At 38.3% G+C, this 24,767-nt stretch overlaps 1 protein-coding gene across 2 annotated transcripts in view; it reads left to right on the forward strand.

Annotated features, from left to right (window-relative positions):
• The window catches only part of TTC27 (tetratricopeptide repeat domain 27), a 186,065-nt gene that overhangs the window by 39,702 nt on the left and 121,596 nt on the right, over positions 1-24,767 (forward strand). For both annotated transcript variants that reach the window (XR_013337240.1, XM_077772789.1), the window contains exon 9: positions 4,821-4,887. Coding sequence is in view for 1 of the 2 variants with exons in the window: in XM_077772789.1 (XP_077628915.1) it covers positions 4,821-4,887 (67 nt within the window). In the remaining variant the exon portion in view is untranslated. The remainder of the gene's footprint in view (positions 1-4,820; positions 4,888-24,767) is intronic.

Here is a 24,767-nt window from a genome sequence, read left to right on the forward strand (position 1 = left end):
ATTTCTGAGAGAGAGAGAGAGAGAAAGTGAGAAAGAGAGAGAGAGAGTGCGAGCAGGGGAGGGTCAGAGAGAGAGGGAGATACGGAATCTGAAACAGGCTCCAGGCTCTGAGCTGGCTGTTAGCTCAGAGCCCCACGTGGTGCTGGACCCATGAACCGTGAGATCACGACCTGAGCTGAAGTCCAACGCTTAACTGACTGAGCCACCCAGGTGCCCCTCTTTTTTTTTTTTTATTTTTAAAAAATTTAACATTTTTTTATTTTGAGATAGAGAGGGGCAGAGAGACTATGAGCAGGGGAGGGGGAGAGAGAGGGAGACACAGAATCCAAAGCAGGNAGAGAGAGAGGGAGATACGGAATCTGAAACAGGCTCCAGGCTCTGAGCTGGCTGTTAGCTCAGAGCCCCACGTGGTGCTGGACCCATGAACCGTGAGATCACGACCTGAGCTGAAGTCCAACGCTTAACTGACTGAGCCACCCAGGTGCCCCTCTTTTTTTTTTTTTATTTTTAAAAAATTTAACATTTTTTTATTTTGAGATAGAGAGGGGCAGAGAGACTATGAGCAGGGGAGGGGGAGAGAGAGGGAGACACAGAATCCAAAGCAGGCTCCAGGCTCTGAGCTGTTAGCACAGAGCCCGATGCGGGGCTCAAACTCATGAGCCGTGAGATTATGTCCTGAGCTGAAGTTGGACGTTCAACAGACTGAGCCACCCGAGCACCCCTCAAATTATTTCTTAATACTGTAGAACTTTAATTATGGTGGAAATAGTTTTTCCTTTTATTTATTTATTTTTTTTCTATTTTGAAATAACTTCAAAATTGGAAAAAAGTTGCAAGGACAAGACATTGCAGAGAACTTTTGAGAATTATTTTCCATTGTGATACTGAATCCTAAATACTTTAGCATGTGCACTTCCAACAAACAAGGGTATTTTTTGTACACAGTCACAATACAGCTATCAGAATCAGGAAACTAACATTCATACTTTACTGTCATTTAATACTCAGATCCCACTCAAGTTTTCCAGTTGTCCCAATAATCTCCTTTGTGGCACAGGATCCAATGTGGCATGGATGTGTTACCTTTACTTGTCATGTCTCAAGTTTCTGTCATTCTGGAATAGCTCTTCATTTTTGCTTGACTTTCATGGTCTTGACATTTTTGAAATGTATAAGCCAGTTATTTTGTAGACTTTCCCTCTTGAATTTGACTTAGTTTTTAAAAATTATGATTAGATTTACATTATGCATCGTTAATAGGAATGTCAGATAAGGGAAGTTTTGTGGTTCTTACTGCATCCTGGCAGGAGAGCACTATTTTGATTTGTCCTACTACTGATGATACTAACTTTGTTCATGTGATTAAAGTGGTTTGCCAGCCTTCTCCATCAAAAAGTTTTTCTCTTTTACTCTTGTAATTAACATTTTGTGGGAAGGTACTTTTTTGTTGTTTTAATTTTTTTAAAATGTTTGTTTATTTTTGAGAGAGGGAGACAGAGTGTGAGCAAGGAAGGGTTAGAGAGTGAGACTCAGAATCCGAAGCAGGCTCCAGGCTCAGAGCTGTCAGCACAGAGCCCAATGTGGGGCTGGATCTCACGAGCGGTGATATGACCTGAGCCGAAGTCGGATGCCCAACCGACTGAGCGTCCCAGGCGCCTTGGGAAGGTACTTTTAGACTATATAAATATCTCATTTCTCATCTGGAGAGTAGAAATGTTCAAAATGGAGTATTTCCCAAAGTTGCAATATTGAGACCAGTTAAATTAGTAATAGTTTAAGAAAATATGCATTTTTAAAAATTATTTTTAAGAAAGAGTACACTGTGTGTGCACGTGAGTAGGGGAGGGGCAGAGGGAAAGAGAGAGAGAGAATCTTAAGCAGGCTCCACGCTGAGCATGGACAGGGGGCTGGATCCCAAGACCGTGGGATCATGACCTGAGTTGAAATCAAGAGTTGGATGCTGAACTAAGCCACCCAGGCGCGCCAAGAAAGGAAGCATTTGTTAAAAAAAAAAAAAAAAAGAAAAAAAGTCTTTTAATGCAGTAGAACTTACCCTTTTGTGACCATCTTATAGCATTATACTTCCTTTTCACTAACAGTAGGCTTTGATTTACACAAAAGTTGAATGCAGTCCTCCATTCCTCCTGTTAGTTAGGGGAAAAGGAACCGTTCAGACACAGCCATGTTTCTAAGCCCAGAGCCCTTGTCCTGTCACATTGATTCCAGTGACAGAATGTATGCTTCCTATGAAGTCCGATTCATGATGATTCTTAGTATATAAATACTATAAATAGCAACTATTGGTGAGCAGTTTCATGTGTTAGGAATTGCACCATGTACTTTCCACATTAACCCCTCTTAATGTTCTAGCAACCCGTAGAGGTTGTTACTTTTCTCCATTTTTCAGATGGGAAAGTGGAGTTTAAATGGCTGAATGACTTGCTTAGAATTACAAAGCAGCAGTGAGGGCTTGAATCAAGGTTTTACTGACCCCAAAGTTTGAGCTCTCCTTGATGCAGTTTCTTAAAACATCATTTAGACAAATTTATAATTGTCAACTTATCAGAAAACTGAATCAAACAAAATGTACATAATCCCAGGCATTCTGTCCATTGAGTTTTAGATACAGTGAGTTAGACTTCACAGTTGACAGAGGACTGACAAAGAAAATGCTTGTTTTAAAATACTGTTTTTTTTCCCCTTCAAATACAGTATTGGTGGAATGTTAATATATGGAACAGTTAAAAGTGCTGAGTGGATTTCATAGGCAATTTGAATCTTCCCTGTTTGGTAGCAACTACTTGATTATTTTCTGAATCTTGGAACACCTGATGCAGTTTATCAATAAGTAAGAACATCTACACGAACAGAATTCCTTTGGGTGTTGTAAACAGTGATCTTGTTATACTGCCTGATCTCTATCTGATCCCCATGGTCATTACCCCTGTGGAGAGGTGTGACTTGGATATTGTAGTAGGCTAGGTTGGTTTAGAAAGGAAATACAGAGAAGGTGAAGTCTTATAGATGGTTGATTGGTGAAGCAGTGGGGCTAGAGAAAAAGAGACAAATGAAAAACCAGACTCTCAAATACCGAGAACAAACTGGTGCTTGCCAGAGGGGAGGTGGCATGGGGGATGGGTGAGATGGATAAAGGACATTGAGAGTAGACTGATCTTTTTTATAGATTTTATTTTTTTGTGAGAGAGAGTCCACATGTACAGGGAAGGGCAGAGAAAGAGGGAGAGAATCTCAAGCAGTCTCCATGCCCAGCGTGGAGCCCGATGTGAGGCTCGCTCTCAAAACTGTGTGATCATGACCTGAGCCAAAATCAAGTTGGACACTTAAGGGACTGAGCTACCAGGTGCTTCAAGAGCAGACTTATCTTTGTGGACGTGGAGAAATACATAGAATTGTTGAATCATTATATTGTATGCTTGAAGCGTCTGTAACACTGTATGTTAATTACACTTGAATTTAAAAAAAAAAGATAACCTCTATTCTTAATTTTGTATTTGTCATTTTCTTGTCTTTAAAAAAAAATTTTTTTTTTTTTTTAAATTTTGTTTATTTCTAGGAGAGACAGAGAGAGAGACAGCGCGAGCAGGGGAGGGTCAGAGAGAGAGGGAGTCACAGACTGAAACAGGCTCCAGGCTCTGAGCTGGCAGTCAGCACAGAGCCTGACGCGGGGCTCGAACCCACGAACCGCGAGATCATGACCTAAGCGAAAGTCGGACGCTTAACCGACTAAGCCACCCAGGCGCCCCTGAAAAAATTTTTTTTATCGTTTATTCATTTTTGAGAGACTTACACAGAGCGCGAGTGGTGGAGGGGCAGAGAGAGAGGGAGACCCAGAATCCGAAGCAGACTTAAGGTTCAGAGCTGTCAGTACAGAGCCTGAGGCGGGGCTCAAACTGTGAGAGCATGACCTGAGCTGAAGTCAGACGCTTAACTGACTGAGCCACCCAGGAGCCCCTCTTGCCTTTTCAAAAAATATATTTACTCACATGTTTTTAGACTTCTAAGTCAATTCTTTCATGTTGTTTGTGGTATATGTAGTCTTCTGTGGTGGTTTTTTTCTCTCAGGATTCTGTTTTTATGATTCATTCATGTTTTATGTAGCTACAATTTATTCTGCCTTATAGCATCCCTTTGGATGAATATTTCTCCATTTATTAGTCTGCTTTTGGACATTTGAATTGTTTCAGTATTTTTTCCTATCACACACATTATTACTATGGATGTTTGTGTGTTCGATTCCTGGTACACCTATTCAGGAATTTCTCTGGGCTCTGTACCTCAGATGGAATTATCGAGTTAAGGATATATGAGTGTTCACTTTACAAGATAGTGCTAAATTGTTGAACAAAATCACCCTATCGAATTATATTTGGATCAGCAGGATCTAAGAATTCCTATTGTTCTGGCTCCCTAATTTTTGCCTGTCTAATGGTTACAGTAGTAGTTTAATTTTTTTTGGCCTCAGTTTGATAAATAGGAGCTGGAGCCATGTTAATTCTTTTCATTTTCTTTGTGACGTGGCACAGATTAGATTGCTGTCCTGTAATAAAATAAATTATGTTGACATTTAGTGCACCAACCACATTTTATTTGTTAGCGTTTTATTACGTACTTGCTTACTGCATTATTTATTGTCATACTTATCTTTGGCACACTCATATCTGTATTTGTATATAATACAATAATATTCAAATATGTGCTTCGAAATATATAAACTTTACGTGGCCTTTACAAAAATTCTATGTTGTTAGTTATAACATGCATTTTAGAATTAATTTGCTTTTTTGTTTTTAAATTTAAAGCACAAATTTCCAGAAGAATAACCCAGTGCATAAGTTAACTGAAGAGGAGCTGCTGGCGTTCACGTCAGTGAGTAACGTCGTCCTTTCTATTTCATTATTTTCCTTGTGCGTTATGTCGCTTCTGATACATTCTTGCCTCAGGTTGCTCATGCTGAAACCCTGCCACTCAAGGAGGTTAAGGGGGAAAAAAACCCCTCATCACTTTAGTTTCCAGACCTCATATATCTTACTATTGACTTAAACATAAGCATTTTCCTTTGTCCTTGCTTGGATTTGAGGACAGTGACCAAATATGTCTTGTTCATTGGTTGATCCCCGGGCCTAATCGGTGCTCAGTAAATGTTGAATGAATGAGTGAAGTGACAGAACAAGATGCAGCTCTTTTGTCTAAAACTGAAGGTGATGCCCACGTGGATGGGATGAGCAAGAAGACGTCACACAGTGAGGACCAGAGCCAGGAGGGTGTGTGCCACAGAGGATGGGGGTGTGGAGGGCGGAGGCAGTGTCCAGGGTGCGAGGTGCTGGTCAGCATTCCACACCGCAGAGCAGTGAGGGGCTTTGGGCACCGATAATTAGTGCAGTGCTTATCTTCTGCACGGGTGCCATGGAATATCATGTAGTCTCCTCAGTACGGGGAATTAAGGAGGGAATGGGGTATAAGAAAATAAATAGATAGATAAGACCGCAGTCAGAGAAAAGTCGCAGTGAGAAAAAAAGATCGAGTAATAGAGATGTTTGAGGATTTAAGATCAAAGAAGGCTTTTCAAGAACAGAAAAGTCTCAGACCAAAGGATCCGTCAGTATCTTCTTAGCGTTATGGATAAAAAGATAATGCATGTCTTTGATGAGCACAAGTTACTTAAGATAATTTTTTCAAAGGCATTCTTATTATCCTAGTTAGAATCAAGTGAGAATTCTGCTGTTTTTTTTTCTTTGTTATTTTTCAGATAAGGCAAAAATGAAGTACTTTTATGTGTTAGAAAGCCAGCTTACTTTGTATTGTTGTACACTTTTTGCACATTACTGTTTCCAGCATGCGGTCTTGGAACTGGTTGGATGTCGGCCCTTGGAGGCCTCTGTGCGCCTGCTTTCTTTTCTCACCTGAGCATTCGGAGAAGTCTTTGGTGCTTATGATGATAGCCTCTCTGTGTGTACGTAACTCTGTGGAAATGTCCCTGTCTATTCATCACACATGCTATGAGGAATTTCACAAGTGTTAAACATTTTTTAAAAGATTCATTTAAAAATGATTCTGTGTTTCCTATTTATTTAGTTAATCTCTACTGAACACTGAATCCGTGGCAAGCATCGTGCTGGTCCCCGGGGATGCGGTGTCAACACAGTCTTCTCCGTCTTGGAGCTTATGGCCATTTACATTCTTGGGGGGGAAGTACTCAATATACAAAGAGAGAAATAGCATGCTTAGCAGATGTACTCTGGAGACCTCCAGAGCAGGGAAAGGGAATACGAATGGCACGGGGACGGCCCTTCCAGACAAGGTGGTGGGGAGGGTCTCCGTGGGGAGGTGAGGCGGAACATGGTCTGCGTGCAGCGAGTCCCAGGGAAGGATGTGGAGGGTCTGGAATGGTGGGCAGTGTCAACTACTTCAGGTAGCACAGGGCTGGATGGGGACAAGTGTCTAGATGATAAATGATGACTGGGTCGCTTGGGTTTCTTCTGATGACTGGGGTAAACAGGATGTAACGTGCTAGGAAGTGTTCCTGTTGGCCTTTTATGGGGGGAGGTCATTAATAACATCTTTTTGGGACCGGTCTTAGCAGTTTATTAAGGTATATGTGTTACCCATAGTTATCCTAAAAAAAAACTCACTAAACTATTTTTATTCAAGCAGTTATTATTATTATTATTTTTTTTTAGCATTTCTATTAGGTGGGGATATATTTCTTCCCGTGTAAAAAACTTTCCCTTTTCTGTTCCTGTTTCTTTTCTGATTCTTCCCGCCCCTTTGCCCTCTCTCATTCTTGTTCCTCTTTACTGTGAAGTATTTCTGTAAAAGGCGAAAGATTTATGCGATCTGAAGAGAAACCAGAGTATTACTGTGAAGTATTTCTGAAGTCATTAACTCTAGTAACCTCTGGGGTAGGTAACTCATCTCTCCTAACTTGCAATGAGGGTCATAAATTCGAATTTCATACTTTTCCTCCAGGGGCTTTATAATACATAATGTTTTTGCTCTCTTTCCTCCTCTGATTCTTATCCAAGTCAGAGCTGACCCGAGGACTGATCTCTTCGGAGGATGAGTTTTTAAATTCCAAGTAAATCTTTATTTCTGAAGAAGTAGGGTGAGGAACTTACATGTAAGGAGGGCCTTTAGGAGCCCTAAGGATACTTTGTGGTCTGCACCACCCCCTTCTTTTGTTTATCCTAAAGGAAGCATACAGAATACACTAGAAAAATCCAGATGAGCCCTTGTCAATTCATCCTTGTATTTATCAATCCTTCCTGATATTCCTTGTTTATACGAGATACTGAAGCAGATAATAAGATGAATTGGAAGTGGTCCCTGGTTTCAGTGAGGAGTTTCATTGAAATTTATATCTGGTATAATGATATATCTTGTATAATCTACATTATTCTATATTACTCCAAAAGCATATTTAAGGAACAGGGAACAATTTGAGATGCTACATCACTTCTGAACTCTTGAACTTCTGTTTGTGCTTTTTTTCTTTTTCTATTTTTTAAGTTTATTTATTTAGTTTGAGAGAGAATGGGAGAGGGACAGAGAGAGAAGTAGAGAGAACAATCCCAAGCAGGCTCTGCACTGTCAGCACAGAGGGGTGGGGTTTGAACCTACAGACTGTGAGATCATGACCTGAGCTGAAACCAAGAGTCGAATACTTAACTGAGCCACCCAGCCACCCCTCTGTGCCTTTATTTTAACATGGATCATATTTGGGCTTATAATTATTCATGTATATGTCTCATCTGTCCCATAGGACTATAAACTCTCCATTTCAGTGACTGGGCTTTGTTCTTCTTGGGGTCTTCTGCAAGGCCCAGTGCAGTGCTTCAAAGCTTCACTCATAATTGTTGCTCAGTAAATGGACGCAGAAGAAAAGAATGAATGAAATATGCTCAAACCCTGGATAGGATTTATTTCTGCCCCATAACTTGATGACTTAGGTAGTTCTACACGATGGGACTTGATGGAAAGGATAACCACTTGTTTCAGCCTCGTCTGTGTAATGAGGGAAGCGGGGGATGTGCCTCTTCCTCAGCACTGAAAACTTGTTTCGAGGCTCAAACTGGAGAATGTCCTGACAGTACCTTAGAGTAGGTACAGCCGGTGCACTCATAGCATTCAGGGATGAGCTGGGTCATCTGATCACTGATTTGTAGGAGAGCACTCGGCTTTTGAGGAGTAAGAATTCCTAAGTGGATAAGTAAGACCTGTTTGAAATTGGCTGTAGGTGTGGAAGAGAAGGAAGAGGGAAGAAACAGCATAGTCTTTCTTGCTGGACTGGGCGTCCATTTCTCTTCTCCGGCAGCAGCATGGTGGCCTAGAACTGGGGATGTAAACTGTTGAGACTAAGAAGTGTCTTTTTGTTAACAGAAGAGCAAGAATAGTACAAATCTTAATACTCCTGCCAGTGGATTGTAAGCAATTGAAGGGATGGGGACCTTAGTTACTGGAGATTTGTTAAATATGTATTGAATAGGGGCATCTGGGTGGTTCAGTTGGTTAAATGTCCGACTTTGGCTCAGGTCATGATCTCGCAGTGTGTGGGTTCAAGCCCCGTGTCAGACTCTGTGCTGACAGCTCAGAGCCTGGAGCCTGCTTCAGATTCTGTCTCCCTCTTTCTGCCCCTCCCCCGCTCATGTGCTGGCTCTCTCTCTCACTCTCTCTCTCTCTCAAAAAAAAACCCCACTAAACATTAAAATATTTTTAAAAAAATATTTATTGAATAAACAAATGAATGGCTCGTATTCCTGAATTTTGTTCCGTTTTAATGAAACGTTTGCAAGTTTACTAAAATGGTGAAATCTCTCTTTTTGGAGACATTTTTATTAGTGATTTCCTGTTGGTGCAGCATGTAGAAATACATGTGAGATAATGTTGGGAGAATGTTTTAATTCAGCAATGTCAGAGGCTTATCCTAAAAGAAATATTTTATTTTTTTAAGGTTGTCCTAACGTGGTGCTGTTCCTGAGATATTCGATCCGCACATTTCAGGAAGACTGAATGACTCATAGTAAAAATAACCCATATTGTTTTAGAGAGCCATTTATGTTGTATCGGCTTGATAATTTAAAATTAGCTGTTATCTACGTTATTTCCTTTCAGATGGGCCAAGTCAGTGACATTCAGTAATGCTTTTAATTTCCTTTCATTGTTGGAAATGGGAACAATCTAGTTAATTCATACAGGTGTTTCAGTTTTCATTGGCAGAAGTTTTGCTTAAGTGTGAATTGATACTGGCAGCTTGCCTTCAGACTGTCTGCCTGAAGCCCCAAGGTCTCCATTAATGAAAAAAGGAAAAAGACCTTTGAAAGTTACATTATTATATCGTATATATTTTCTCTTTCTGCTATTTTAAAACTAATAAATAACTTATCTGTGAGCAGAGAATAGTTTGCAAACACTTTTACAGATTAAAGGGATTGCCTATTTTTCTTTTAGGGCATATGCATTTCTCAGTTTTTTAAGATAGGCAACACAACTTTGTGAGATAGCCATGATACTTCTGACAGTTTGTGTTAGCATTACAAGATCGTACATTCTATATTTAGGAGTTATAGCTAAGGATTTTTTTTTTTTTCTGGTTTGGATACTTGTCTCTTAAAATGTTACTTGTACATCTTAATTTAATAGGCTTTTATTGATAATGAATATTGTAGTGCTGTCTGGGTTATAAATTGGTAGCTGTTAAAGAATTAAGAGTAAAGAGATACTTTATTTTTTGTATCAGTTTGTAGGTTAACTTATTAAACAGAGGATTTGTAAATATCTTTTTGACTGGAGTTGAACTGATTTACTTGTACATATTCCTGTTTCCAGAAACAGACAGAAGGAATGATTAGTTTTCAGCAGGAGATCAAAACACTTTTCTTACCACCATCTGCTTTGGTAACTGCTAGACTTCTTTCTTCACTGTTAGCCGTGGCTTAAGGTTAATCCTTATTTGTAGGTTTACTTCTAGCCACGTTGGAATAACTGGTACTGACCTTGAACTTTTACTGTAAGCAACTACAAAACTGGACAAAATATATGAAAGAGCAGTACAAAAAAGGGTAAGACATGACCAAATAGTATTTATCTCAAGAATGCAAAATTGGTTTAATATGAAGCAATTGATGTAGTTCATCTTGCTAGTATAGTAAAAGAGAAAAGCCAAATGGTTATCTTGATAGTAGAAAAGCGTTTCAAAAAAATTCAACACACTTTATTTTATATTACAGAATACATACTTTATATGATAAAGTGTATGTGTATATATTATAAAAAATTTTAGTAAACTAGAAATAGAAGGGAATTTCAACCTGGTAAAGGGCATCAATGAAGAATCTTTAATTAAAATAATTATTACTGTTATTATTATTTTCTATTTTAGAGAGAGGGAGAGCATGTGAGTGGAAGAGAGGCAGAGGAAGAGAGAGGGAGAGACGAGAGAGAGAGAGAGAGAGAGAGAGAGAGAGAGAGAGAGAATCTCAAGCAGGCTCCATGCTCAGTGTGGAGCCCAATGCAGGGCTTTATCCTATAACCCTGGGATCATGACCTGAGCCAAAATCAAGAATTGGATGCTCAATTGACTGAGCCACCCAGGTGCTGCTCTAATTAAAATCATTATTGATGAAAAACAGTCTTTTGTCCTTAAGATCTCCATTGAACTGGAAATCCCAACTAGTAGAATAAGACATGAAGAAGATGCAAAAGGTATACGGATTGGAAAGGAAGATACAAAACTATTGTTATACATAGATGACACAGTTGCATACATAGGAAACTGTAAAATGTTAATACAAAAGGTACTGAAAGTAATAGGCAAGGTCTCAGAATACAAGGTCAGTATAAAAAAGGTCAGTTGTGCTTATATATTTCTAGCAGTAAATAGTTGCAAAAGACATTTTAAAACCAGTTATAATAGCATAAAATATCAAATAAACTGTTTAGTGATAAATTAAATATGACTTGTATACTAAAAGTGACATAATGGTGAGAGAAAGAAGATCTAAGCAAATGGAAAGATTACAATTTTCATAGATTGGAAAACTCAACATTGTTGAGTTGATAGGTCTGCCAAAATTGAGCTATAAATTAAATCTAAAAGAAATCAATTCTCAGTAGGCTATTTTTCTTTCAAGAAATCAACAAGCTGATTCTAAAATTTATTTGGAGGACTACTGCTTCTATGATGGCCAAGTAGGCTCTTTGGAGCCATCCTTCTGCAGATAAAAAAGACATACTAGGGGCATGTGGATGGCTCAATCGTTTAGGTGTCTGACTTTGGCTCAGGTCATGATCTCAAGATTTGTAGGTTCAAGCCCTGCATTGGGCTCTGTTGCTGACATCTCAGAGCCTGGAGCCTGCTTCAGATTCTGTGTCTCTCTCCCTTTCTGCCCCTCCCCTGCTCTCACTATGTCTCTCTCTGTCTCTCAAAAATGAATAAATGTTAAAAAAAATTTAAAAAGACAAACTGGACAAAATGCAAGACATAAAAAAGCTATCTGGTGAACTTGGGAATGATGGAAGGCAGAAAGATTCTGGAGATGATTTTTTGCTTGGAAGAAGGGAATGCCTTTGGGTGGTTTTCTTGTTTTTATCTTATGGCTAAATCTGTGTCTTAAGGCAAGTAAAACTCCGATAGCAACTCAACAGTCTTTGTAAGGACAGAGATTGGGGCTATCATGGCCGCTGGATGGTGAGGGGGAACAGATAAAGGAGAGAGTTTTCATAAAGGAGAGAGTCACAGATGGGGTTTCTTACATTCTTTTTATAAATGTTGTCTAAGTGAGGCTTACTCTTGAGCTACAGGTATGTAGGGCATACTCTAAGCAGCTTAGCTAAGGGCAAAGGAACTCAGAGGAGATTCTGAGCAGCTACCCAAGAGACAATGTATACAAGCTTAGTCAAAAGTTATGTGCTAAACACAAAAGTTTTATGTGTTATGTGTTAAAACATACAAAGCCAGCACTTTGGAACAATACAACAAAAATCACACTCAACAGTGTAACATTCACCATATGTAGGATATCATCCAAAATTGTGCAGCAAATGAAGAATGAAGAAAATGTAAGCAATCATAAGAGAAAAGATAGTCGAGACTACTACAACATGATCTAGATGTGGGAATTGGCAGACAAGAATTAAAGAAAGAAAGATCCTTTGCGGCACCTGGGTGGCTCATTTGGTTGAGAATCTGACTCTTGATTTTGGCTCAGGTCATGATCCCAGTGTTGTGGGATTGAGCCTCATGTTGGGCTCCATGCTGAGCAGGGAGCCTGCTTAGAATTCTCTCTCTCTCTGTCTCTCTCAGTCTCTCCCTTTGCCCCTCTCCCCAACTTGTGTGCACATGCTCTCTCTCTCTGTCTTTCTCGAAAGAAAGAGAGGAAGATTCTTTAATTATACTAAGTGACATAAAGGAAAAATGTAATAGTCACAAATGCAATAGTCAGGAATTTGTAGAGAAAAACAAAGTATAAAGAACTGCAGGGTAATCTTAAAATCAAACATACAATATGTAAAATAAAAATTACGTGAATGAGATTTACAATTGAATGGAGATGATAAAAGAAAGGTTTAGAGAACTTGAAGATAAGTCAATAGAAGCTATCCTGTGTGAAGAACCCAGAGACAAAAAAGAGAAAAATAATGAACAAGGCTTCTTGGACATGTGGGACAGTATTGGAAGGTTCAGCATACGTGTAATTGGAGCCAGAAGGAGAGAGAAAATAGGGCAGAAAAAAATTAGAAAAAAATAACTGGCTAAAACTTTTCCTAAATGTATGAACATCACATATTTATGGATTCAAGAAGCTCAGTGAGACCTAAGCAGGGTAAAACAGAGTAAATCAAGCCTTTGTACATCATAGTCAATATGGTAAGATAAAAGGTAAAGAGAATGTCTTCGTAAGAAATAGAGAAAAATGACACATTAAATAAGGGAAAACAAAGATTGCAAAGATCTCCAACTTCTTTTCAGGAAGTATAGAGGACAGAAGACTGTGGAACAACATTTTAAAGTGCTCTAGTGGAAAATGTATCAACCCAGAATTCTATATTTATTTAGTAAAAATATCTTTGAAGAATTATAGCCCAATGAAGGAAGACCTTTTTATTTAAAACAATTTTTTAATGTTTATTTATTTTCGAGAGAGAGAGAGTCAGAGCATGAGCTGGAGAAAGGCAGAGAGCAATGGAGACACAGAATCCGAAGCAGGCTCCAGGCTCCAAGCTGTCAGCACAGAGCCTGACGCGGTGCTCGAACTCACAAGCCATGAGATCATGACCTGAGCTGAAGTTGGACACTTAACCAACTGAGCCACCTGGGTGCCCCTGACGACCCTTTTAGATAAAAGAAACCTAAGAATTTGTTGTCAGCAGGCCTGTACTATAAAAAAAAATGCTAGGGGCGACTGGGTGGCTTAGTCGGTTGAGCGTCCAGCTTTTGCTTAGTCATGATCTCACGGTTCGTGGGTTCGAGCCCCGCGTCGGGCTCTGTGCTGACTGCCAGCTCAGAGCCTGGAGCCTGTTTCAGTCTGTGACTCCCTCTCTCTCTGACCCTCCCCTGCTCACCCTGTTTCTCTCCCTCCTCTCCTAGAAATTCTCAGAGCCTGGAGCCTATTTCAGAGTCTGTGTCTCCCTCTCTCTCTGACCCTCCCCTGCTCATGCTGTCTCTCTCTCTCTCTCTCCTAGAAATAAAAAATAAAAAAATATAAAAAATAAAAAAATAAAAATAAAAAAATGCTAAAGGAAATTCTTCAGGATGAAGTGAAATAAATTCGTACAGAAGCTTAAATGTTTAGTGATTAATAAAGAACATCTGAAATGATAAAATATCTGGATAATATAAAAGAGCATCATTTTCCTTATAATATCTTTAATATATATATTTTTATTTAAAACAAATTATGAGATTCTCTGTTGGTATTTTCTAGACTATGTAGAAAGCATACAAAGGTGGATAAACAGATCTACGTGATTACAAGTTTTCTACATTTTATGTGAAGGATTACACTATTGATTCTAAATACCCCCTGGGCAAATTAAAATTCTACTATTCTAGAGCAACCACTTAAAAATGTGTAAGTGTCTGGGGTGCTTGGCTGGCTCAGTTAGTAGAACATGTGACTTTTTTTTTTCAATTTTTTTGTAATGTTTTATTATTTATTTTTGAGAAAGAATGGCAAAGTATGAGGGGCAGAGAGAGAGAGAGAGGGAGGGAGACACAGAATCTGAAGCAGCTCCACACTCTGAACTGTCAGCACAGAGCCCAGTGCAGGGCTTGATCTCACAAACCGCGAGATCGTGACCTGAGCCGAAGTCAGATGCTTAACCGACTGAGCTACCAGGCACCCCAGACATGCAGCTCTTGATCTCAGGGTCATGAATTCAAGCCCCATGTTGGGTGTGGAGCCTACTTAAAAAAATTTTTTGAATTATAAAAAAATGCAAAAGCATATAGCTGAAAATCCAATGATAGTTAAAATGGCAGTCTGAAGTATTTTTGAATAACCCAAAAAGAAAGCAGGAATGGCAATACAGTAGGATAACAGATACATTCGACCTTATCTATAATTCTATTAAATGACAATTGGATAAACACTCCAAATAAAAGTCCAAGGTTGTCAGAATGAACAACAACAAAACCAACCACCGCCACCACCACCAAGACACAATTATATGTTCTTTCTAAGAGTTGTATTTTAATTATAAAGGCTCAGGCTGGAAAAAGTGGATAGAAAATATCATCCTGTGCAAACATTAAACATAAAAGATATAATTTAATATCAAATTGATGCTAATTAATATAAAATAAATTAGTATCAAATAAAATGGCCTTCACTACAAAAAATACTTCAAGAGGCAGAGTGGGCTATTTCACAATGATAATAAAGGGCGAATTACTGGGAAGACATAATAATCCTAAATCTATATATGTTATTAGGTAGTAGCTACCCAACATATGAAACAAAAATTGACAAAATTAACGTGAGAAATAGACAGTATCACAGTCATACTTAGAAATTTTAACATTCCTCTCAGCAATTGATAGAACAGCTTGACAAAAACACTGCATAAACACATAGTTAATTTGGATAATACTATCAGCCAACTTGACCTAATTGATATTTATAGAACAGCGCATTCAGAATACCTATTTTTTTCAAGTGCACATGGTATGTTCAGCAAGACCATATATTGGGCCGGCAAAAAGATCTCAATAAAAAAATGCACATCACATGGAATATATTCTCTAAATAATTATTTGATATCTAGAAAAATTCCCAAGTATTTGGAAACCAAATAATTAAACAACACACTTAGTCTATGGATCAATTAAGAAATCACAAAGGAAAATTAATGTATAAAAGTCATTGACCTCAATCTCCTTCAGTTCCTTAAAGTAAAATTGTTGTAACGTTGGGATAATGAGTAATTTTCAGCTAGGATGCTAAGTGCATGAGCCATAATAGAAAAATTGGATACAAAGTTATACTGAACTTCATTAAAATTAAAATCTGCTCTTTGAGAGGCACCTGGGTGGCTCAGTTGGTTAAGCATCTGACTTCGGCTCAGGTCAGATCTCATGGTTCATGGGTTCGAGCCCCACATCAGGCTCTGTGCTGACAGCTCGGAGCCTGGAGCCTCTTTCAGATTCTGTGTCTCCCTCTCTCTCTGACCCTCCCCTGTTCATGCTCTGTCTTTCTATCTCTCAAAAATAAATAAGCTTAAAAAAAATTAAAATTAAAAAAAAATAAAATCTGCTCTTTGAAGCATGTCATTAAGAAAATGAAAAGACATGATTCAGGCTAAGCAAACATTCACAGTACATACATCTCATAAAATCTTTTTCAGAATAAATAAAGACCTCTTCCAACTCAATAATAACAGGATAAACCAATGAAAGATGGAGAAGATTTGAACCAGATCTTCCACCAAAGATAGATGAATGGCCAACAAGATTATGAATGATGCTTAATACCAGTAGTCATTGGGAAAATGCATTTTAAAACCACAAGACACCACTATACACCACTTAAAAGACTTAATACTGTGTGGGGTAGTTGGAACTCTTATCCATTGTAGATAAAATGTAAAATGGAACAACCAATGTGGAACAAAGTTTGGCATTTTCTCAGAGTTAATCTTTAGTGCTACCTCTAGGTATTTATCTATGAGAAATGAAAATATATGTCCCACAAAAACTTATCTACAAATGTTCATAGCTGTTTTATTCTTAATAGCTTAAAGCTGGAAAAAACCCAAATGTCCATCAACAAGTGAGTGATAAGCTAGAGTACATCCAGCTAACAAATGGATAGTGAGCAATAAAAAGAAATGGAATACTGATACATGCAACAGTGTGGGTGAATCTGAAAAACATGCTTTTGAGCTAAAAAGCCTGATTTCAGTTAGTTGGAATTCTAGAGTAGATAAAACTAAATCGTAATGACAGAAAATAGTCACAGATTGATTGCCAGGGAACTTTTTGAGCTGATGGAAATTTGTATATCTTGATTTTCATGGTGGTTGTATAGATGTATAGATTTGTGAAAACAGCAAACTCTATGCCATATACGGGTTTATTTTGTTGTATCTGTCTTATATTTCAATAAAGTCACTTAAGAATAACCTAAAAGGGAAAATGCGTAGGTGTAATTTACAGCTGTAATATTTAAGATTGATGAGTTTATTAAGATAGATTTTGGATTCAGTGTAGATTAGTCCGTGTCATCAATTCCAGAACTGTAGCATGAAACACTCAGCCTACCTAATGTGTTAAGTGGAAAGAATGTAGAAGGAGAACAAATTCCCAGAGGGAAGTTGCTTGATGTCCACATTTAGTATGAAGTGGTTTTTTTTTTTTTTTTTTTAAGGCAAAAACAGGCTAGTTTCCCTCCAATGTTTTTGGAAACTACTGTTCAAAAGAAACTCTAGGGGCCCCTTGGGTGGCTCAGTTGGCTAAGTGTCTGACTCTTGATTTTATCTCAGGTCATGATCTCACAGTTTGTGGGATGGAGCCCCACATTGCACTGTCAATGCAGAGCTTGTTTGGGATTCTTGCTCTGTCTTGTGCTCTGCACTCCATCCCCCATGGACATGTGCACGCATTCTCTCAAAAAAGAAACTCCAAATTCAGGTGGGGGAATATATTGTTTAGAGCTCTACTTGTGGTCCTTTTGACCCCTAACACCTAACACAGGTCATTGATTTGTTGAGTTGAATCCCCCTCCCCCACGCATGATCAAGAGTCACCAGAAATAAACAGAAAGTTAGCTAGGATGAGTATGAAACCTTAAGAATTCATTGGACAGGAAACTTGTGTATAAAAATAGCACAGGTAATTGGCATCTTCTAAAATACAATGAGGTATTAATACATGATTTCAAACAACTCCTGCTAATGGATATAAAAATAGCTAATTAGTAGAATTTAATTCTTTTAAGTCTGTAAATACCATTTTGAGTAGAATCTGTATCAGGTCTGGAGATTAATCTATTGATTGTGTGGCACAGTGTTAAAGAGTTGAAGAGTATACGGGAATTCATTGTCTTATCCTTGAAACTTCTCAGAAGAAGAAAACAAATCTGAAAATGAAAAGTTAAAGGAAAAAACCTCTGGCACCAAACTATACAGAAAATGAGCAAAGCCCCATCACTGCCTCATGGCTAGCCAACCATTCCTGTTTAGAGTTGAAGACACAAGCCAGCTCTCTGGGACATACTCAAATCACCATTAAACTTCTTTCAACCTGCCTGTGTCTTTTACTGGGTTTCAGCCTTGTGGATTACCCCATATGGTCTTCAGTAGTGAAGGAAATAGGGAGGCATTACAAAATAAACCTGAAGATACAGATTAAAAGGGTGACCCATGGGCCAGAGACCAGAGGATCCCATGATCAGAGATCAGTGGCGGTTGTGAAGAATGGAATTATCTGACCTAAAAGAACTTGCAGAACTCTCTACTAAGCCAAGACCCTCAAGCAAGTCTGAAGGACTCCTAAATTCATGGTGTGGGTTAGCTGTGGCAGCAGAAACCAGTTTGTTTGGAGGAAAACATCAACAGTTCCAAATTTAAAACCGAGCAATGAGCTAACAATTAAAGGCCAACAGAGAAGAGAAGGCAAGCCACCATGACTGAGTGCCAACCAGGACAAGAAACAGGCTAAAGGAAAAGTTGTGGTTTTCTGGTTCATAATACAGACCAGCTATGGGAATATTTAAAGAAATAAAGCATATACTCATCACAGAGTTGGCCAAACAACTCTGTTTGTAGACTTTTATGATTGGAGAGGGAAAATATAACTTTTAGAAATGATTTGAAATTGAAAACCAGAATTTAAAAAATGCACCCCCTGCTCCTCCACATGAGAATGAGGTTATGAAACACCAGGAAGGTGTGTGTAACAGGTGTTTCCGAAATCGCAGTTTTAGGAGTATACCTAAGAAACACTTCCGTATCTGTCAGTAGATGCATGTACGGATGTTTAATAATAGCTGTGTTTGTCATCATGGTAGACAGACTGGAAACAACCTAAATATTAGCTGACAGGAGAAAGGATCAATTGTGGTATTTTATTACTATTCTTATTTCATATTTTTATTATTTTAAGTAAGCTCTACACCCATTGTGGGGCGTGAATCACGTGCTCTACAGACTGAGCCAGCTAAGTGCCCCCAAATTGTGATATTTCATATGACAGTTGTGAAATATTATACAACAGTGAAGTGAAAATAAATGAACTATAGTTATAAGCAACAACATGGATGGGTTTTGTAAATGTAATGAGAAGTTGAAAACAACGAGTCCCGGATTCACAGGTGTTTATGTTGTTATACTTTATAACTTAAACTTTAGTTACTTATAACCTTCTGTGTATATCAAATAAGAAAAAAATGAAATCTAGAAATTATTTTGAGGTATGGCAAAATCATTTAAATATTATTCGATAAACTGTTAATTTTTTTTAATGTTTATTTATTTTTGAGAGAGAGGGATAGCATGAGCTGAGATGGGGACAGAGGACCTGAAGCAGGCTCTGCGCTGACAGCAGAGAGCCTGGCATGGGGCTCGAACCCACAAACCATGAGGTCATGACCAGAGCTGAAGTCAGACGCTCAACCGACGGAACCACCCAGGCACCCCTGATAAACCATTTTAAGGAATAAACAGTTCTGATTTCACTGCGTAGATTTTACTTGTAAGGTGAATCTTACTGTCATTCATTAGGCTGCTGAGAAGCAGAATTGGTGATGATGGGAAACATTAATAGAAGATAGAAGAAAAAGCCTTAGGAAAGAAAACCCCTTAGTAGGGTTCACAGTCCCCACATACGGAGAAATATATAGGACTTATAGCTAAGTTGGTATTACATTTGATATTAAGGAGCTGTGTTCAAACTTAACGGCTTTGTGCTTATGTGTTTGGCCATCACTGAAGCTAAAGAAAGCTCTTCAGCTTTCTGACATGATGAATTAACGTGGTGTTTAAGGATGAAAAATTCAGCTTTAAAATAGTTAGGTGTTTTAAATAGGTCTATTCCTCATGACAGTGTGAAACGTGAATCTGGTAGAGCTGATGAACTGGCATCTCCAGAATGTAGGTCTTTTTTTTTGAGGCAGCCACATGACCAACAGCTTGATCTCTCTCTGGTGCCGGCTTCCTATATGAAAATTTGCAGAGCAGGGAACAGAGGTTTGAGAGCATTGTAGTAACAGGAGGTTTAGAATCTCAGAAGTTGCCAAGCATGGTCCTAGATATTGTGGGAGAAATCAAGGTATAAAACATAGGACTTGTCTTCATGGAATTTTTTTTGAAAAAAATTAATGTTTTATTTGTTTTCTAGAGAGAGAGAGAGCGTGAGAGACAGTGTGTGAGCAGGGTAGGAGCAGAGAGAGTGGGAGACGCAGAATCTGAAGCAGGCTCCAGGCTCTGAGCTGTTAGCCCAGAGCCTGACACAGGACTCGAACTCACAATATGAGATCATGACTTGAGTCGAAGTCGGGCACTCAACCAACTGAGCCACTAAGGCACCCAAAAAATTATTAGTTTAGCCCAGGTCAGATAAACTTATGAAAATATAATTGGCAATACCCGGCACTTTAAACTACAAAATGATAGCATAGATAAATAAATCTCCTAAGTGCTCAAAAAAAAAAAAAAGTATTTAGGACAGAACAAAGAAGGCTTTGTTCACTAAGGGAAGATTTGAGTCAAGCCTTGTAAGACAGCTGGGATCTAGATGGAGTAATAGCAAGAGCAAAGGCGAGGAGATGGGGGGAGGGGGGGTTGTACTAGGTTTGGTTAGCTGGATTGGAAGATTTGGTTAGGGCAGTAGTGAGACTTGGGGGAAAACAGATTTGCCACAGATTTTAAATGGTCTCTGGAGCAAGGCCTGGGAATTTGGACTGTAGTTCTACTTCTGGGGGTAATTTATGGACTAAATTTAGAGCTTTAAACTTACTGTCATTTGATACTGATTTTAACAATGGATGCTCTTTTGAATAGTTCATTATGGAAGGGGTAATAGCTCTGCTTTTTATAGTATTTCTTTGTTCCTTGCTTTTGGAAGGTCACCCTGACCTGGGTAGGCACCATCTGATTTGGCTTGAGTGTAGCCAAACAATTATGGACCCACAAAGAGAACTCTGAGTAGGCTTTGATTTATGTGCGGAAAAGCAGCTATCTAAAAGCTCCTTCCTTCACGTTTAAAGGAGCAGACTGTCTGGCTGTCCTGTAAAGGACCCCAGTGACCTCTGGGAAGATTATTGGAAACGTGCAGTGATAAGAATGAAAAGAAAATTTGTTTTTAATAGAAACGGCACTCCAGAGTTTCTTTGAGGGTGTTACAGAATTTTCTTTGCTACTATTCTGGGAATGATGGCAATGTTTCACGTAGTGGATTGCTAGCTACGTAAAATAATGCCTGTATATATAGCGTGTCATAATAAAATTTGGTTTTTGAGCATGCGTTAGGGTGGTATTCATTGGCTTTTTCATTTCACACCATTAACTGAGTTTCCTTAGATGTTAGATTATTACATTCCTTTTTTAGTATGAGTCTGAGCACCAGCCCGGGTGGTGTATCTAGCAGTGATAGCCTCCTGCTGAGGCATGCAAAGCACCCTTCCTTTCTCTCTCAAAATACCTGCTTTTCAGTGCTTGCCAAAGTGGATGGATTTTTTCACTTATAAAACACTGTAAGTAAAAGATATTACTAGGGTTTATTTCATCTTTCATGGTAATAATAAATAGAGTATATATTGTAAATTTATGATACAGATATTAATAAGTAATGTTATTAATAAGTAATATTATAAAGAGCACATGAAAATGATATACTTAGAAGAGCTTACTGGATCAGTGAATTGCCTTACATAGATTTTGGTCAAAGAAAGTTGAGAAATGAGAGAACTTTTCTTAAAACAGCCACACAAATATTATCACTCACATTTAGGTGGTTTCTGACCCTTGCCCTAAAGTGTGAAAGTAGTGAGCATTCCATCTCATATACAAATGTCTGGTTGCAAATGGCACAACATTCTTTAGCAGTGTCCTCATTCTCAAAGTGCTGCTATGCTAGCTGAACACACTAAATTTTGTAAGCTTCTTTTTTTTTTTACTGGATTTTTAGCCAGCAGTCATATTTCCATGAGGTGATATTACATCAAATCACTTGAATTCGTAGACTCCAAGTAAAAATAAATGGACATAAAAAAGCATATACAGTTGTATGATTCCACTTACCTAAAGTACTTAGAGTCATCAAATTCACAGAAACAGAAAGTAGAATGGTGGCTTCCAGGGGCAGAGAGTTGGGGATGTTTAATGGGCACAGGGTTTTAGTTGCAAGATGAAGAGTCCTGGAGATCAGCTGAACAACCATGTAAATGTACTTAACTGTTCTGAACACTTAAAAATGGTTAAGATGCTAAGTTTTATGTTCTATGTATTTTACTACAATTTTAAAGAACATTAAAAAGAGGAAAAAAGAAGCACCAGCAATAATGTCATAGACTTGAAGTTTCAAGAAATAAATCTATTAGAAGATTTACAGGACCTCTATACTAAAATCTGTAAAACATTATTAAGAGAAATCAATGAAGGCTTAACTAATTGGGGTATTTGCTATGTTCATGGAGGACTCAACATTTGAAAATTTCATGTCTTCTCAAATGAACCTATATAATGAACATGATCCCTAACAAAATCCCAGAGTTCTGATTTTTTGTTGTTTTAGTAGTTGTTGCTGTTGGTTTTTGGCTTTGTGGAATTCAGGCTGACTTTAAAATTCATGTGGAAATGTGGGCGCCTGGGTGGCTCAGTTGGTTAAGCGTCTGACTTCGGCTCAGGTCATGCATGATCTCGCAGTCTGTGAGTTCAAGCCCTGCCTTAGGCTCTGTGCTGATGGCTCAGAGCCTGGAGCCTGCTTTGGAATCTGTGTCTCCCTGTCTCTGTGACCCTCCCCCCCCTTGTGCTTTGTCTCTCAAAAAATAAATAAAAGTTAAAAAAAATGAAAATAAAATTCATGTGGAAACGTAAAGGGCTAAGAATCACTAAGGCAGTCTTGAAGAACTGAGCTGGGCTACTTACATTGCCAGATAGCAAGCCCTGTTCTAAAACTATATTGTCTAGATATATTATTGCTTATCATATGGTGGTCCTTGGACTGGCAGCATCAGCATAACCTGAGAGCTTGTTAGAAATGCAGGATCTCCGACTCCATCTCAACCCTTTATTGAATCAGCATCTCTGGGGTTGAGGCCAGAGAGTCTGTGTTTTAACAATTTCTCTATGTTATTCTTATGTACTTTAAAGTTTGAGAAACACTGAATTAAGACATTTTGACATAAGAAAATACGAGTCAACTGGTAGAACAAATAGAGAGTACAGAAACAGATCCATATGTACACAGTTCAGCTGATTTATGACAAAGTTGGCGTTGCAGTACAATGGAAATGAGTAGGCTTTTCAATAATGGTATTATTTAATTTATTTATTTATTTATTTTTCGATATATCCATATTGAAAAAAGCTGTCTTAACCCCTATATCATACCGTATATACAAAAACCAGTTCCAGACTGAGTTTATAAAAGTGAAAAAGCAAAACTGTAAAGCTTTTAGAGGAAAAGACACAGGGGAACATCCTTGAGACCTTAGGACAAACAGTACAATAAGGTTCTAACGATAAAACAAAAATGATAAATTGGACTTTATTAGTATTAAGCATTTCTCTTTATCAAAAAATAGCATTAATATTTGCAAAGCACTTAGACTGGTGCCTTGCCAGCATGTTGTATGTGTTACATGAATGTTTGTCAAGAATATAAATAATACGTTATCCTCTTCCAACAAAAAGAGTACTTGTGTTCAGAAAATATAAAGCATAGTTAACAAATTATTGAGAATAATTCTGACAACCCAATAGAAAAAACAGAGGACTTCAATAGGACTTAATAAAGAAGCATTAAAATGGTCATTAACATAACTAAAAGGTGCTGAACTTTATGAGTCATCAGAGAACTGCAAATTAAAACCATAATGACATACTACTACATACCCACCAGAATGGCTAAAACACAGATTAAATGGTGTCGAGTGTTGTAAGGATGTGAAGCAACAAGAGCTCGCTAATATTTCTAGCAAGAGTGTGGAGTGGAATAACCTTTTAGAAGATTGGCAGGAACTATGAAAGCTAAATGTCTTCATGCTCCATGACCATGCGATTCCACTCCTAGGTATATACTCAACAGAAACACTGGTGCATGTTCACCTGAAGAACATGTCTTAAAGTGTGAACCATACATTCTGATAGTTCATCTAGAATGTTCATAGCATACTTGTATCAGCCCCAAAGTGGAAACTGCATGAATGTCCATTAGTGATATGATGGTAGATAAACTATTCATGTAATGGGATATTATGCAGCAGTAATAAACACTCTATGCAACTATATGGGCGAATCTTTCAAAATAGTTTGAGCAGAAGAAACCCGATACAAAGGAATACTCTGTGATTACGTTTGTATAAAGTAGGAAAGCATGCGCTCTGACCTCTGGGGTTACAAGTCAGGATAAGTGGTTACCCTTCCAGAAGGGCAGGGGAATGACCAGAACAGAGGACAAGGGGGACAGTGAGATGCTGGTAATGTCTCTTGATCTGAGTGCTGGTTACATATATCTGCTCAGTCTGTGAATATTCACTGCGCATTTATAGAAATTAGATATAAACAATGTTTTTTTTTTTTTTTTTACTTTTTAAAAGAAGAGTTTATTTAGTTTTAAGAGAGAGAAAGAGAGAGAGGGAGACAGAGAACCCCAAGTAGGCTATGTGCAAGCACAGACTCACAGATCTCACAAACCATGAGATCATCACCTGAGCTGAAATCAAGAGCCAGATGCTTAACCAACTGAGACACCCAGGAGCCCCTAGAAGCAGTGCTTTAATTAATGGAAAAATTGGATTTAGTAGCCATTTCTCCATCACATCGAACTGAAAAAGACATGGAAGGAGTCACATAGGGCATTCACATTCATGGTCACATGAGTTGCAGTGGTCATTCCTTCAATATTCCGAAAGAATAGTGTCTTTAAGAAAATGATTGTTAACAAAGCACCTATTCTCAGCACATTTTAATCAAACTGGAATCTCTTATATGAAAATAATTTCTTTCTCAACAAATAGCCAAAGTATGGAAAGAGACCAAATGTCCATCGATGGATGAATGGTTAAAGATGTGGTATATATATACAATGGAGT

Source organism: Crocuta crocuta, unplaced genomic scaffold (assembly GCF_008692635.1).
Source record: "Crocuta crocuta isolate KB4526 unplaced genomic scaffold, BGI_CrCroc_1.0 scaffold363, whole genome shotgun sequence".
Classification (NCBI taxonomy): domain Eukaryota; kingdom Metazoa; phylum Chordata; class Mammalia; order Carnivora; family Hyaenidae; genus Crocuta; species Crocuta crocuta.